Source organism: Podarcis tiliguerta (assembly GCF_965153285.1).
Source record: "Podarcis tiliguerta genome assembly, chromosome: 11".
Lineage (NCBI taxonomy): Eukaryota > Metazoa > Chordata > Lepidosauria > Squamata > Lacertidae > Podarcis > Podarcis tiliguerta.
The window spans coordinates 467240-483328 of NC_139544.1; the positions used below are offsets into that span (position 1 = coordinate 467240).

General features: G+C 41.3%; 1 protein-coding gene and 1 long non-coding RNA gene across 3 annotated transcripts in view; both read left to right on the forward strand.

Moving 5' to 3' along the window:
• Positions 1 to 16089, forward strand: part of PGM5 (phosphoglucomutase 5) — a 125430-nt gene that overhangs the window by 92401 nt on the left and 16940 nt on the right. For both annotated transcript variants that reach the window (XM_083403455.1, XM_083403454.1), the window contains exons 7-10: positions 4821 to 4936; positions 10480 to 10615; positions 13004 to 13187; positions 13997 to 14131. In XM_083403455.1, the coding sequence (XP_083259581.1) occupies positions 4821 to 4936; positions 10480 to 10615; positions 13004 to 13187; positions 13997 to 14131 (571 nt within the window). The remainder of the gene's footprint in view (positions 1 to 4820; positions 4937 to 10479; positions 10616 to 13003; positions 13188 to 13996; positions 14132 to 16089) is intronic.
• LOC310659794 lies at positions 14139 to 15565 on the forward strand. The gene is made up of 2 exons (XR_014503012.1): positions 14139 to 14691; positions 14978 to 15565. It is a non-coding gene; the product is annotated as an uncharacterized lncRNA (long non-coding RNA).

Here is a 16089-nt window from a genome sequence, read left to right on the forward strand (position 1 = left end):
GGTGGTTCATTGCCAAAGTCAAACATATAGAAGAACTAGATCAGCTTTGAGTGAACCAGGGACATGTTCTGGAACAATATTGTTGATGCTTGTTTATTTCACTCCAAGCCCAAGATATTCTGAATCCTGTACCATCACCTCCATAGCTGTCTACAAATCACTTAGCCTGTCATGTGGTGCCTTCCAGCCCTAAGGGCCCCAAGAGTAAAATGTGTGCCAGTGAAGTACTGGTGTATATTTTGCAGAGGTTTCTGGCTCTCCTCTCCCATGTCAACATAAGTTTTTTTTTAAATATGCAGCTGACACCTGGAAGACAGGAAAGCCAAAACTGAGAAAGATATGCTTTCTCAGTTATTATTTTTAAAACCAAATCTCTTTGATCAACATAAGATTTATTTTGGTCTATTGTGTGCTCTAGCTATGTTGCAAAAACAACATATAAGATTTGGAGATAATCATTTTGGCGGGGGGGGGGGAGATATCTCTACATATATCTTTTGTTTAGGGAGAAAAAGGATATTGAGACTTACAATTCTTGGCTAACTCTTGAGAACTTCCTGAATCACAGGGTGTGTAACACTTTATGCAAAACTCAGACAATTGTGTGTAATGGGAAGAAAATTAAAAGAAAATAAACTCCACTTATTTCAATGGGAGACTTGATTAACTCTTTGCCAATGAAATCAGTGGGGAAGTTTTAAACATACCTAGCTTGGACTGGATCATTCCTGGGATATATTTGGATGTTGCAATGAAAATGTGTAACTGCTTTTTATCGGAGCACATTTCGACTTCTTTTAAATGATCTTCCTAACTTGAGTGGATGTAGTTACAAAACATAATCTCACCTTTAGATTCTGCCTTTGCCTGGAAATCTCTATGGATATTTTCCCATTTACATTCAGTTTCATAAACTTTGGAATTTAACATCTAAACGGAACCAAAATAAAAGCTTGGATCATTGCCACAAGCAGTTCAGCACAGGAAGATCAAGGAGAAGCCAGTGACCATATTGGGATGATTGCCTAAGGCTTCATAATCCATGGCTTATGAAGCTGTAGATAAGCACTTGGGCCAGGCACGCCTCCTCACGTCTTTCGTCCTCTCCTCTTCTTGTGTTCTGACTTCACTGCAAATATTCTAGTTTACGTTCAGCCAGAGTTCCCTGACTCCTTTTTATTTTTGTTATTATTATGCTTTATTTACCATAGTTACATCCATACATCAAAGACATAGTCTGTAAATCAAGCTCATCAAAATAAAAAATACCAATAAAGAAATATATATCTTCATATATTTGACTTCCCATCCTTCTCAACATCTTTTTGCTCTGATAAACCTTTGCTCTGATAAATTTATCAGCAAAATCATAATAAAATATTAATGTGTGTGTGTGTGTGTGTGTATAAACCCATTTAACCTTTATTTACAGAGCTTATTCAAAAGCTGCTACCGAGTTCAGATTGCAACACTTACCGTATTTTTTAAGTAACTCTTTAGAGGTTTCCAGTTATCGATTAACTCCTGTTTTTGCTTATCTTTAATCTTTCCAAGAGACTATCTAGTTTAGCATATTCTACCAATTTTAGTAACCATTCTGATCTGATGGGGATTTTGTCACTCTTCCAATGTTTTGCTATAAGTACTCTCGTGGCTTTGGTGGCATACAGAAAGATTTTCCTCATCCTCTTGGCTATATCTGGTCCTTTAATACCCAATAAAAATGATTCTGGTTTTTTGGGTGGAAGGATGCATTTAACATTATTTGAAGCTGAGTATGTATGTAAGGTTTTGATCTTTTTACAAACCGACCACATATGTAGCATGGTTCTACCTGATTCTCCGCATCTCCAACTTGTGTTAGGGACACTTTTGTACATTTTGGAGAGTTTAGAAGGGGTTAAATATCAGCAGTATAACATCATTTGAAGGTTTTCCCTTAACGTATAGCATGCCATAAAGTTCCAATTTACTTTCCATAGGTGTTCCTATTGGCTCATCTCTATGTTGTAACCAAAGTCTTGGGCCCATGTGATCAATTCGGACTTAACTTCCTCCTCCTTGACTTCCCAATCAAGGAGGAGTCGGTATGTTTTGTTTTTTTGGGTTTTTTAAAAGTTTTTTTATTCAAAATTAAAACAAGACATATTATCCAAAAACATAACATCCTTGTCCCCCCCCATTTTTCCTCCCTCCCCCTCCCCCCCACAAACCCACCCACCCCCACCCCCCGACTTCCCTCAGTTCCAGTCTTTGGACTGCTGTTTCCTGCATGTTACAAAGTTGTATAGATCCTCAAACTATTTAGCTGAATATTATCAATAAACAGTTTGTGAATGTTTATTCAAAACCTTCGAAGGAGTCCAGTTCACTTTGTTGCATCTTTAGATACTTTGTAAAGGGTTCCCATTCATCTTTAAAGTCACAGTTATCTTTGTCCCGTAGCTTATATGTCAATTTTGCCAGTTCTGCATAGTCCATCAATTTTTCTTGCCATGATTCTTTAGTTGGGGTTTCTTCAGTCTTCCATCCTTGTGCTACCAGAACTCTCGCGGCCATTGTCACATACGTGAAGATGTTTTTCAGCTTTTTTGGCAGGTCTTTCCCTACAGTCCCCAACAAAAATGCCTCAGGTTTTTTAACAAATGTTAAATGCAACATTTTCTTCAATTCATTGTATATCATTTCCCTTTTTTTTTCTTTCCCTTGTCTATACAGCTCAGAAAAATATTTAACAAACCCTTCTCTTATTTCTTTCAGCTTGTCTGTAATTCTGCCATTTATGTTAATTTTATTTATGGAGTTCCTTTGATCACTTTTTTCAACTGCCAGTCTATCAACTTCCCCGATTTATTTGTGTGCTCAAAATATTTTTGTTTTACTCCTTTTATTTTCCAGCTAATTTCCTCGTTTATAATAATTGAATATTGGGTTTGTAATGTTTTGATTGCCTGTTTTACTGCCTCTTTATTTACCTTATTTAGCAGCTGTTTCTCCTTTTTCATAATTTCCTCTAATATTTCTTTTTTTCTTTTTTCTCTCTCAGTTTCCTTTTAAATGAGTATTGTTGTATAAAGAGTCCTTTCATTACAGCCTTACTTGCATTCCAGACCATCTGTAACTTTGTTTGCCCTTGACTGTTTATTTCAAAATAATCCGTCAAGGTCTTTTTTGCTTTTTTGACAAATTTTTGAGTCAGTATGTTTTGGAGAGGGTTTTAGTTTTAGAATTTACTAGATCTGATTCAAATCTGGAAGTCTCCATCAAAAATCCTCTTTTTTATCACATTTGAAGGTTTCAAATAATTGATAATATTGGAACCAGTCCGAGCCTTGATCTCTTAACTCTTCGAAATTTATTAATTTAAACTGGTTCTCTTCCTCTATTAATAATGATTTATAGACAGGCCAATTTCTGTTTGTGTTTTTCCTTTTAACGGCAAGAGCTTCAGTTGGGGAGATCCATCATGGCACCTTAGGCTCGAGAAGGTCCCAAACGATGTAGAGGGAATTCCTGATGACGTGATTCAAAAAATTCTTATGAACTTAAACCTTTCCGTAGCCCAGGTATGCATGCCAGCCAAACCTGTTTTTGCACCCCTCCAGGTCCAACAGTTCTGGATTTTTGAGTGTGCACCACTCCTTTAACCAAGTGAGACAGGCGGCTTCATAGTACATTCTTAGGTCTGGCAGAGTTCCCTGATTCGGACACAGCAGGGAATACTCACTTAATACAAGCAAGGATCTTTGTGCTGAATCCAGCATGTCACTGGAGGACTGAGGAGCACCCACAGTGCTGAACCATGGCTTTGTAAACCACAATTGGACAGATTTGCCTGTATCCCACATAGTCACCATTTTCTGTACCAATAGCTTTGAAGAAGGACTTGTCTTCCTAATCGTAACATATACTGTACCTCCGTGTTCAAATGTTCAGTGTTTTATCTCCTCCGTATGTCTTTTTTATGTAACTTGATTTTAAATTTCTCATGTCATATTATTCCTTCATTCAGTAGCTTCAATATTTTTACATGGTGTCCTTTAGAAGTGCCAAATAGTAATCATTTGCTTTTATGTCAGTGGATTTTGCCTGCTATCTGTAGTGCAAACACAACTCTATCCCATTCAGTAGACTCTTTGGATAAAGAGTGCTCAATTCTCAATAATGCCATTCTTAACTTAGAATTTTAGTTTCTGATAATGGAAACATAAAATGGCCAAAGTAAATGGAATAATTTATAATAATAGATTTAAAGCTACACATTAGGTTCTGCAGGTGAGTTTAAATACCTTTGATGTCAGTAGCTGAAAATAAAATACCGTATTTTTCGCTCTATAACACACACCCGACCATAACACGCACATAGTTTTTAGATGAGGAAAATCCATAGGCATGCCACCCGTAGGCATTCCCTCCATAACACGCACAGACATTTCCCCTTACTTTTTAGGAGGAAAAAAGTGAGTGTTATGGTGCAAAAAATACGGTATGTGATTCTAAAATCTGAATGTTGTGATTTTGTATGACCATTTATGGCTGCCATATAACTAGAATGTAGTTGTTGATTTGAGTATTATAAATCATGCACAAATTGTGTCAAAATTAAGTCCCACTGAGTACAATGGGTATTACTTCCATGTAAGTTCACATACATCAGATTTCAACCTTAGTCTGGGATTTGCTAACAAAACTATAATCCATAATAAGGCATGGTATGTGGGAGTAGATCAAACACCTCACCTTGATAGAATAAGTTGGCATCTATGCATGCAGACCACTGGACCATCATGATGATGTGGTGTTATCTGATGTCTTTTTAGGGTGGCAAAATCAATGAAAGTCCCCGTGTATGAAACACCAGCAGGCTGGAGGTTCTTCTCAAATTTGATGGATTCTGGTCGATGCTCGCTTTGTGGAGAAGAAAGCTTTGGCACTGGTGAGACAACATATGTTCTGTGAAGCAAAACTATATCAAATGCAATTCCATTATGGTTTATTGAGGATTGTACATTTTAATCTAAACCTGCATTGTGACAACCAAACCAAATGCTTCTTAGCAACCACCTGTGGTGGTCCTCTAGGGTCTCATTTAAACTTTGTAGTTTGGAAAAAAAATACCTAGTAAATGGGCTACTTCATCTTGGTGGCTAAAAATTGTGAAGGCTTGCATTAGTCCATAATCTGAAAAAAAAAATCCATTCTATTGCGTAATTGATCAGGAATCTGTCAAATGCCCTTGAAAAACTCAAGCTTTTAGATATTTTCAGAAGTACAAACTGAAAGAGATAGCCCATATACTGATATGCTTCTCGCTAACTGTTATGGGTAACCAGCTTGCCATTCCCATCCTATAACACCAAAAATGCCTGAAATCTAACCTTGGTCTTTCAATCATTTATTTTTTAATGCTTTGTTTACCAGCATTAACATGCAATGGAAAAAAAAATTACATATGAATTTAAAAGCACCCATTTCCTTCCTTATTAAGCATGCCCACAGTAAAATCAGTGTGTATGTTTTGTTGTTTGTTTCCAGAAAATATTTTTTTAGTTCAGATGAGACCTGTTCATAAGGCTGCTGCATTCATAAGACTGCTGGGTTGAAGCCTTTACATATATTCTTATGATAGTATTTGGCTTTGCATTAGTCACAGTAGCAAGATGAAAGTCAAAGTCTCAAACTGATGGTATTGTAGTGTATAATATGCCTAACATGATTTAACTATGTGTCTGCTTGGAATCCTTGGGTGATAGCCAAGTAAAGAGTCGACCCACTAAAATCTTAACTCAATTGATTTCATTGGGTTTACTCAGAGTATGACTAATGTTTAATTTCACCCTGTGTCTCGGGGTTGGCCCCTGCTGATTCTGCATTCTCAGTTCTGTATTTGAGAGGATTTCCCCATATTGAGTGGGCTGCTTCGTAGTCAAGCCAATAAGAAAGAAGGGCTTTCCATCTGTCTGTGTGTTTACATCTCAGGGAGGTTGTAAGGTTTGTTCTATCTCATCACACCAGAGAAAGTAAACCTCAGCTACCACAGGAAACGTGGTAAGCACATCAAAGTGATAGTAGATAAATACTCCGGTGGAAAGGTAAACAGCGTTTCCGCGTGCTGCTCTGGTTCGCCAAAAGCGGCTTAGTCATGCTGGCCACATGACCTGGAAGCTGTCTACAAACAAACGCTGACTCCCTCGGCCTATAGAGCGAGATGAGCGTGCAACCCCAGAGTCGTCTGCAACTGGACCTAACGGTCAGGGGTCCTTTACCTTTACCACAGGAAACACAAGCTGTGTAGAAGCTTTTCTTATTGCAATAGGAGAGGACAGCTTTTGTTATTTTTAAGTAGCTGTCAATAGTTATTTAGTTAGTAAAATTTTATATTAGCACTTAATTAAAAATATCTAAGTAGTTTACATATAAGTATGTGTACTTAACTGTAAACATATGCTAGGTTATATAAAGAACACTTTAGAGATTGAGATGAGCAATAATGTATAAATTTAAGGTGGGGCTTTCCCCTCCCATGATTACTTTGTAGCAATATGAGCTTTTTCTCTTCTATGTTAGCATCTGGTTTTCCCAACATTTCCTTATATTTGGCAACTGATCCAAATATCAGTAATAAATTCTTTACCCACATTGGACAATAGAGGCAGACTGTGGCAGTTTCATGCCATGCTGGTCTAAACTTTCTAATTGCCCCAAAAGTGATTTGCCTTTCTCTATGATTAAATGTCCCCTTCATGGTCACTGCCTTGCCGTGGCGAAGGGGCTTGAATAACTCAGAGAAGCTAGACATCATGGAGAGTGAAGTCAAATGGGCCTTAGAAAGCACTGCTAATAACAAGGCCAGTGAAAGTGATGGTATTCCAGCTAACTATTTAAAATTTTAAAAGATGATGCTGTTAAGGTGCTACACTCAATATGCCAGCAAGTTTGGAAAACTCAGCTGTGGCCAGAGGATTGGAGAAGATCAGTCTACATCCCAATCCCAAAGAAGGGCAGTGCCAAAGAATGCTCCAACTACCGCACAATTGCACTCATTTCACACGATAGCAAGGTTATGCTTAAAATTCTACAAGGTAGGCTCAACCAGTATGTGGACTGAGAACTCCCAGAAGTGCAAGTTGGATTTAGAAGAGGCAGAGGAACCAGAAACCATATTGCAAACATGCGCTGGATTATGGAGAAAGCTAGAGAGTTCCAGAAAGACATCTACTTCTGCTTCATTGACTATGCAAAAGCCTTTGACTGTGTCGACCACAGCAAACTATGCCAAGTTCTTAAAGAAATGGGAGTGCCTGATCACCTCATCTTTCTCCTGAGAAATCTCTATGTGGGACAAGAAGCTACAGTTAGAACTAGATATGGAACAACTGATTGGTTCAAAATTGGAAAAGGAGTACAACAAGGTTGTATATTGTCTCCCTGCTTATTTAACTTATATGCAGAATTCATCATGCGAAAGGCTGGGCTGGATGAATCCCAAGCTAGAATTAAGATTGCCAGAAGAAATGTCAACAACCCTAGATATGCAGATGACACAACCTTGATGGCAGAAAGTGAGGAGGAATTAAAGAACCTTTTAATGAGGGTGAAAGAGGAGAGCGCAAAATATGGTCTGAAGCTCAACATCAAAAAAACGAAGATCAAGGCCACTGGTCCCATCACCTCCTGGCAAATAGAAGGGGAAGAAATGGAGGCAGTGAGAGATTTTACTTTCTTGGGCTCTACGATCACTGCAGATGGTGACAGCAGCCACGGAATTAAAAGACGCCTCCTTCTTGGGAGAAAAGCAATGACAAACCTAGACAGCATCTTAAAAAGTAGAGACATCACCTTCCCAACAAAGTTCCGTATAGTAAAAGCTATGGTTTTCCCAGTAGTGATGTATGGAAGTGAGAGCTGGACCTTTAAGAAGGCTGATCGCTGAAGAATTGATGCTTTTGAATTATGGTGCTGGAGGAGAGTCTTGAGAGTCCCATGGACTGCAAGAAGATCAAACCTATCCATTCTTAAGGAAAGCAGCCCTGAGTGCTCACTGGAAGCACAGATCCTGAAATTGAGGCTCCAATACTTTGGCCACCTCATGAGAAGAGAAGACTCCCTGAAAAAGACCCTGATGTTGGGAAAGATGGAGGGCACAAGGAGAAGGGGATGACAGAGGACGAGATGGTTGGATAGTGTTCTCGAAGCTACCAGCATGAGTTTGACCAAATTGTGGGAGGCAGTGGAAGACAGGAGTGCCTGGCATGTTCTGGTCCATGGGGTCACGAAGAGTCGGACACAACTAAACAACAACAACATGATTAAATGTCCTGTAAAGCTGTACCCAAACAACAATGTCAGCTTGTTTTCCTTAGTAATAACATGTAAACTGTAAACTTTCAGAAATGTAAAGCCTAGATTTATAATAAACAGGAGACTTCAGCCTGGTAATGAAAGTACCCTTTCTGCTGTAAAAGGACAACTGGGGGTTTTTTTTGGGTGGGGAGGACGTGCCACTTGGCTGTGTTCTCAGGCTTGCTTTCTGGCAGCAGATCCTGGAGGTCAACCCATGCTATTGGAACTTATTCCTTTTTTGTAGCAGCAGAAGGGAGTTTGTCAGATGAATTTAGTAAGTCGTGGGCATTACGAGCAATGACTTGGGCTTTGAAAAAGAAGGTGCAGCAACAGCCATCACTGCCCAAAGTTTCATCAGCAAACTGTTAATCACTGTTAAGAAAGCCGTGCACATGATTTATATGTTTGAGCTAATCCTCCTTGGCAGCAACAGGAATATTTTTTTACTTCATCTCCAAGCTTATGCAAACAGCAGACAGGTCCTTGTGCAGTAAATTGAATATGAAGAAGTCCTAAATAAGGAGAGAGAAATGGAGCCATGCTTCTTATAAACTAGTGATATATTTTGGATAACCCAGCAACTCAAAATTGAGGATTTGTCCAGGCATGTGAGAGGAGGGATGCCGAGCCTGGGGGCCAAGAGGAAGGCATGAGAAGGAGTCTGGTTGAAAAGGGAGGTATCTATGGCAGGCTAACACAGTACTCTAGATCAGGGACACACTCATGTATTCTCAAGAGCCACTAAATAGGGGCCAGGGCATCAGACATTGCCACACAAATTGTCATCCCCCCAAAACAGAAAGTTGCTGCCATTTTGATACTGAAGAGGCATTATTCATCTGGCAGTGGAAAAGAGTCAAAGAGTTGTAAACACCTCTGAATGGCACAGAGGAAAGAAAGGGGAGGACAGGAGAATTTTGGTGGGAAATCCAGCGTTTTGCCTCTGATACATTCAACATAAGATAAGACATTGGTAAGATATACAACAGAGAAATAGAGATGATACAGGATGATGCAAAAAGTGATGAAAGACAGAACAGTAGATTATGAGCATAAAAGCAGCAGCAAAACCTCAGGAATAAATGACATTGCACAGAAGTATAGAAAAAAGAATTATCAGTTCAAGAACTTAGTGTTTGCATTCTGATTTTTCATAACAAATGTGAATTCTCTGCATTGTTCCTTCATTTCCAATTGTGTGAGATCTTTGCATATTATATGTTAATTTTTCATGCACTCTTGTGTTTTGAGGAATTTGACTACCGTGAACAGAATTTTCCTCCATCTGGGTGGATTACAAATACATCAAAGCTTTTTCTGAAACAAGACCTCTGTTACCTAACAGTAATTCTTACCTAACAGTAATTCTTAATTCCAGTAATTAAGAACAGTAATTATTACCTAACAGTAACAGTAATTCTTAATTCCACAGTCAGGCAATACTGTACATTTATTAGGATCAACCAAAATGTCACAAAATAGTGAGCAAGTTTTCTAGAACACAGTGATAAACATATCTATTAATTTGTACCCTCTGTTTGATGCTTCTGAATCCATCCTAAAAGGTTGTTGCCTTCTTATCAAACAACTTTGGATCAAGTTGGGTTGTTTTTTTAAAAAACAAAAATGACCTGAACAATAGGAACACAACTGGAGAATAACAGAGGCTGTACAGATGTGCCATTTTGATTTAACTTCTTGGCCTAAAGTATTATACTTAACAATAGGTAAAGGGTAAAGGGACCCCTGACCATTAGGTCCAGTCGTGACCGACTCGGGGGTTGCGGTGCTCATCTCGCTTTACTGGCTGACGGAGCATGACTAAGCCGCTTCTGGCGAACCAGAGCAGCACATGGAAACACTGTTTACCTTCCCGCCGGAGCGGTACCTATTTATCTACTTGCACTTTGGAACCGCCAACCTTCTGATCAGCAAGCCCTAGGCTCTGTGGTTTAACCCACAGCGCCACCCGGCCCTTTTTACTTAACAATAGTATAGATCTTTTCCAGGGAACAGAGCCAAGACTCTAATTCCCCTTATAAAGTGAATTAACAGCTACTATACACCAGAACCTTTGTTTTCCATCTTCAGCATTATATTTTAACATCAGTGTATTTTTTTATATTTTTCTCTTAGGATCTGACCACATTCGAGAGAAGGACGGACTTTGGGCTGTCCTAATTTGGCTGTCAATCATAGCAGCTCGAAAACAGAGTGTGGAAGAGATTGTCCGAGAGCACTGGGCAAAATTTGGCCGCCACTACTACTGTAGGTGAGAATGGCTGATCTATAGAAGAGTCAGTTGCATAATGCAATGAATTGTGTGTGTGTGTTTGTAGAGAGAGAGTACAGTGCCTGTAGGACCGTATACTCTTAACAAATTATAAATTATAAAAGTAATCATTCATATGTAGAGGTGATTATTGTCAAACCACAACCCACAACTTAAATCTGCTGCAGATATATGCAGTGCTGATTTGTGTTTTGGTAATGAGAAAGTGGGGCCATTGTAAAACTCCTGCAGGCAGGCATGGATTCGGCATGAATTCTTTTGTAGATTACAGCCAAGGCATGGAGTTTGGTTTAGAATCTTTTTTGGAAATGGATAGGGTAACAATGCCTTCAAAAAAAAGCAAGGCCAAACAAACTATTTTAATGTGAATGGTATGTTTATAAAACTAGAAATTTTACTAATAAGTCATCTTGTGCCTTTGGGAAAGCAATGTTTAAGAAATGCTTCCATAATTCCAATTATAGGAGCTGTGGCAGAACAAAAGAGTTACCGGTTTTTTCGCCCTATAGGACGCACTTTTCCTCCTCCAAAAATGAAGGGAAAATGTGTGTGCGTCCTATGGGGCGAATGCAGGCTTTCGCTGAAGCCTGGAGAGCGAGAGGGGTCGGTGCGCACCGACCCCTCTCACTCTCCAGGCTTCAGGAGAGCCCCACCGCAAGCCCCACAAGCTCGGGGGACAGCGGGGAGGCGCAGCACGCCTTTCCCACTGTCTCCCGACCTGGTTTGGAGGCTGGTGGCGGGGAGAAGCCCGCTTCTCCCTGCCGCCAGCCCCACAAGCTTGGGGGACAGCGGGGAGGCGCAGCGCTTAGCTTCGCTTAGCTCTCCGCAAGCCGTGGGAGCCCGCGCCTGGGGGGAAAATAATTTTTTCCCCCTTTATTCCCCCCCCCCCAAATTAGGTGCGTCCTATGGGCCGGTGCGTCCTATAGGGATAAAAATATGGTACATGCAGTCCTTAGCAAACATTGTAGAACTCTTTAGGCGCTTATTGTGTTAAGAGATTGTTGCCAGCACCAGAACCACCATCAGCTCCTGATAATATTTTGCCCTCTGAGGTCGCTTAGGTATCCCTCTAATACACCCCCCCCCCATAACTCTAATAAGCTGATAACTTGCTGTCCCCAGTCATACAAGGAAGTTAAAATTGTCTCCATTTCAGATATAATTTTCCAGCCAATGAGATTATGCCAGAAATTAACATGTAAAACAAGGAATAAAGTCATTTGTCCAAACTGTACTTGGTTAATCTGGATGAAAGCATGGTGCTTTCAACCTCCCTGAGTGGGTGGGCCCAGCTGTGAAACTACGATGGATAAACCCAAGGCTCCAGAGCCAGAGGTCTGTCTTTAGCCTCTTGCTCAGAGGCTTGGAGGCTCTAGTGCTGGGTAGAGTTTGGGAGGTGGCAAAGAGCCTCCTCAAGGTTTGTGTGTCAAGAAGTGACCTTATGCCTTAGCAACTTTCTCTATGCATTTTCATAGATTTGTAGCACATTGGTTTCATTTTTCCTGTCAACTTATTCTCCATTAAACCTTACAAGTAGGACCTGCAACAAAATGTTGCAGTGTGTAGTTCTCCTGGTCAGGATGCCAGCCAGCCACACCCAATCTGAGTCCCCTCTTTCCCCCTCCATGCAACCCCTGTTTTTCATTTCCCCCTTTCCACAGTGAGGGCTTATCCACACTTCTGTTTGCCCTGCCACTTCCCCCACGGAAACTTGTGCTGAATCAGTGCTGAATTAGTGCTGAATCAAAACCAATGGCTGAATTAGTGCTGAATCAAAACCAATGGCAGTGGGGTTTTCCGCAGAGGGCCTTTTGTTCTGATTTAGCGCTAAATTTCCAGTGGAATTTGCTGCCAAGGAGTGTGGTGGAGTCTCCTTCTTTGGAGGTCTTTAAGCAGAGGCTTGACAACCATATGTCAGGAGTGCTCTGATGGTGTTTCCTGCTTGGCAGGGGGTTGGACTCGATGGCCCTTGTGGTCTCTTCCAACTCTATGATTCTATGATTCTATGAAAGGCAAAACTGTTTGGATCCTGCCTAGAAAGCACGGGACAAGCGGGAAACCGCTCAGATGCAGGCTCCCTAGGTGCGGGGCAAGCACAACTCAGCATTTCATGCCAACTGAGCATGCTCAGTCTTCAGGTCTTGGCTCCCAGCTCCTCTCCCCTTTTTTCTTTAACAATTCAGCACTTCTACAAACCTTCCTCTTGTGCATGAATGCTGCTATTTTCTCTACAATCACACTTGAAGGGTGAGTTTGCTGTTAGTATTAAGCATTTGGTGTAGACTGACCCTTGCCATGGAGACACAGGTTTTTAATATGTTGCCATGCCAGATGTTTTTGCTATTCTTTTAATTCCTTCAATTCAAGATTTGATTATGAAGCTCTGGATCCCAGGACAGCATATTTCATAATGAGAGACCTGGAGGCTTTGATCACTGACAAATCTTTCAGTAATCAACAATTTGCTGTTGGAAGCAATGTCTACAGTGTGCAAAAAGCAACCAGCTTTGAATATGTGGATCCCGTTGATGGGACTGTGACCAAAAGACAGGTATGAAAGGCAAATAAAGATATGTGATATGAAGGGAAGACCACCCCCAAATTGGATGAAGGTGCATTTCACCACAAACAGAGCTCTTTCTCAAGAAGCTGTCTGCACCCAGTTTTCATGAATCACTTCCCCAGCTCCATGCATTATAGCGCATCCTATTCAACAGTTTTCTGACTCTCAGAGGAGTATATTCAGCGGGAGAGAGTGTGCTGTAATGGGGAGGGAACAGAGAAAACAACTTCCACCAGCCCAGACAGTCTTAACTCTGGATCCAACCAAGTAATTTGTACATATAAATAAAAATGCTATTAACAGTAACTGAAGCTGTAGCTATCACATGGATAGTTTTCAATTGCATAAGTTGCAAATTAGTGCAGTATATTCTGACTTAGTATAGAATTATGTTAAATGACTAAATATAAGAAAGTTTAAGTATTCTTATCCCTTCCCTATAACTTAAGCTAATTAATATAAAAAGAATAGGCAAATTACAATAAAGCAAAAGAACTGTACAGCTGGGAATATGCATACTGAAATTTATCATTCCAGAACACCACAAAATCTATGCATGTGTTTCACTCTTGTTCTTTTTTTCATTCTGCTGTGATATATTAATTTAGATAAAGTAGTTATATTCCATGTTTTGTTGAACTTATTGGAGTGGAGTTGTTCTCTTTTTCTAGTTAGCCACTGTACAAATCTTGGCAGCTATAAGATTAATGAATATTCCTTTGAAGCAGCTGTTAGTTGACAGAATGTTCTCAAAAATTCTGTTTGCACCATCTATAAACTGTATTTACTTTTAATAGGGGCTAAGGATAATTTTCTCGGATGCATCCAGACTCATCTTCAGATTAAGTGCTTCTAGTCATGTGCGAGCCACTCTCAGGATCTATGCAGAAAGCTATGAAAAGGACCCCAACAAGCACGACAAAGAACCACAGGTAAGTGCAGTTGGAGATTTCTTTTCCTAAAAATTGCATGCCTTGTAGGTTGAGAGGAGGCCCCGAAGGAAATCAGATGGGTTGGACTTTCCACTGTATTGCCTGTGACATCTGCATACAGTTTGCATTGGCTGTGAAGAGGACCAGCGATGTGGATGAGCTGTTCCTGGAGATCAGATAGCACGACCACACCTGAAATGTAGAAGTTCTCAAATTCCATTTGTACATGCAAATAGGAGCATTGTTGCTGCTTAAAGTATACCCATATACTGACAGTTCCATTTCTGTGAAACCATTCCTTTATGCACTTGCCAAAATGAAATCCCAGTTTTGTGATTTATGTTGGCATTGTGAAAATTACCAAGATTGAGGACACTGCTTCACACAGACAACAAAGGGGCATAGGAAGTAGCCTAATAACAGGTCAGACCACATATACCAGATTGGCTATTCTGAACATAGCTGTCAACGTTTCCCTTTTTTAAAGGGAAATTCCCTTATTCCGAATAGGATTCCTCGCAAGAAAAGGGAAAAGTTGACAGCTTTGACTCTGAATGGCAGTGGGTCTCCAGAATTAGTAGCAGATGTCTTTCACATTGCCTGCAACTTGATCCTTTTTAAAGTAGAAATGCCCAGGAACCAGGGACATTCAGCATGCAAAGTACCATATTTATTTGAATTTAATGTGCCATCAAATCTAATGCACACTCTAATTTTCACAAAGCAAAAAAGGTGCACATTAGATTCAAGTAAATATATCCCAGCCCTACTGACTACCCCAAACTAACTTGTCTTGCGGGGGGGTGTCCTTTTTTACAGCCCCCGCCCCGCCACCCAGTGACCCAGAAGCTCCTTTGCTGCCCAGGTGTGCTGAGGACTAGCCATGTGGCTGGCACACTCAGGTTGCCTGAGCTCAGGTGTCTGCCTCATACCCGGCCCAGCACCTTGTCTTGCGGAGGAGCCTGCGGCACTGTTGGGCAGGCTGGCCGAGCTGCGCTGAGGCTGCAGGGGGTGGGCAGGCAAGCTACGTCCTGGCACCTTTTGCCCTGTGCCTGGACTCACCATGGCAGCTGCATCCAGAAGTGTCAGGGAGGATTCTGAGGAGCAATGGACAGAAGAGGAAGACAGGGAGATGACGCAGAACAGGGGGTGGAGAGCAGTCAGGGAGAGTAGGGGCTCAGGGATGCTGGAGAGCCCTGCAACCACCCAGAGGCTCGGGAAGGAAGCTCAGGAAGGGAGGGGGCTTTCAGTTCAGTACAGACAAGGAGGGAAATGAAACATAAGGATCAAAGACGGCTCAAGTGATTCCCACGCCTACTTTGTTGGCATGGGAATCGTAGGAAGCCACTCCCCTAATCTGACTCAACGGGTTCAGACGCGTAATTTTGAACTGTAGCTGTCCTTGTATATGTGTAATAAAGACTGTAAATATCACTCTGATTGTGCTGGAGTGTTACTGCGAAAGGGAAACACCAGCTTTACAAGAAACCCGCTTTCTATTCCTCCTCTGCTTCTCCACCACTGACCACAATGTGGATCCCTTGGGAAACTACAAGGCAAGACCACCTGGCTGGCCCGGTCCAAGTGGACTCACTGCAGCCTCCTTCTTGACAGCATCTGCCCCCGTGTCCCTCCAACGGAAGAAGCTACCAGGCTGACTCATCCAATCCCCGAGCCGGGCCCTGAAATGTGGCAGAACAAAGTGGGAGAGCAGGCGCACATGCCAAGAGAACAGGCCTCACAGCGCCGGCTTACCTTTCTCTCTCACAGTGTACAAACGCCAGGCCTGCCTGCGTAGAGGATCTAAGGAAGCACACTCTGGCTCACCCCGCTAAGGGGTCGGGGGAACTTTCCCCTTGTGTTGCTTTCACTGAGGGAGAGAGGGGTTTTCTAATTATTCCCCTCTGCCTTGCTTTGGGTGCTCACTAGAAACCCTCCCAGGAGCAAGGAAAACGGTA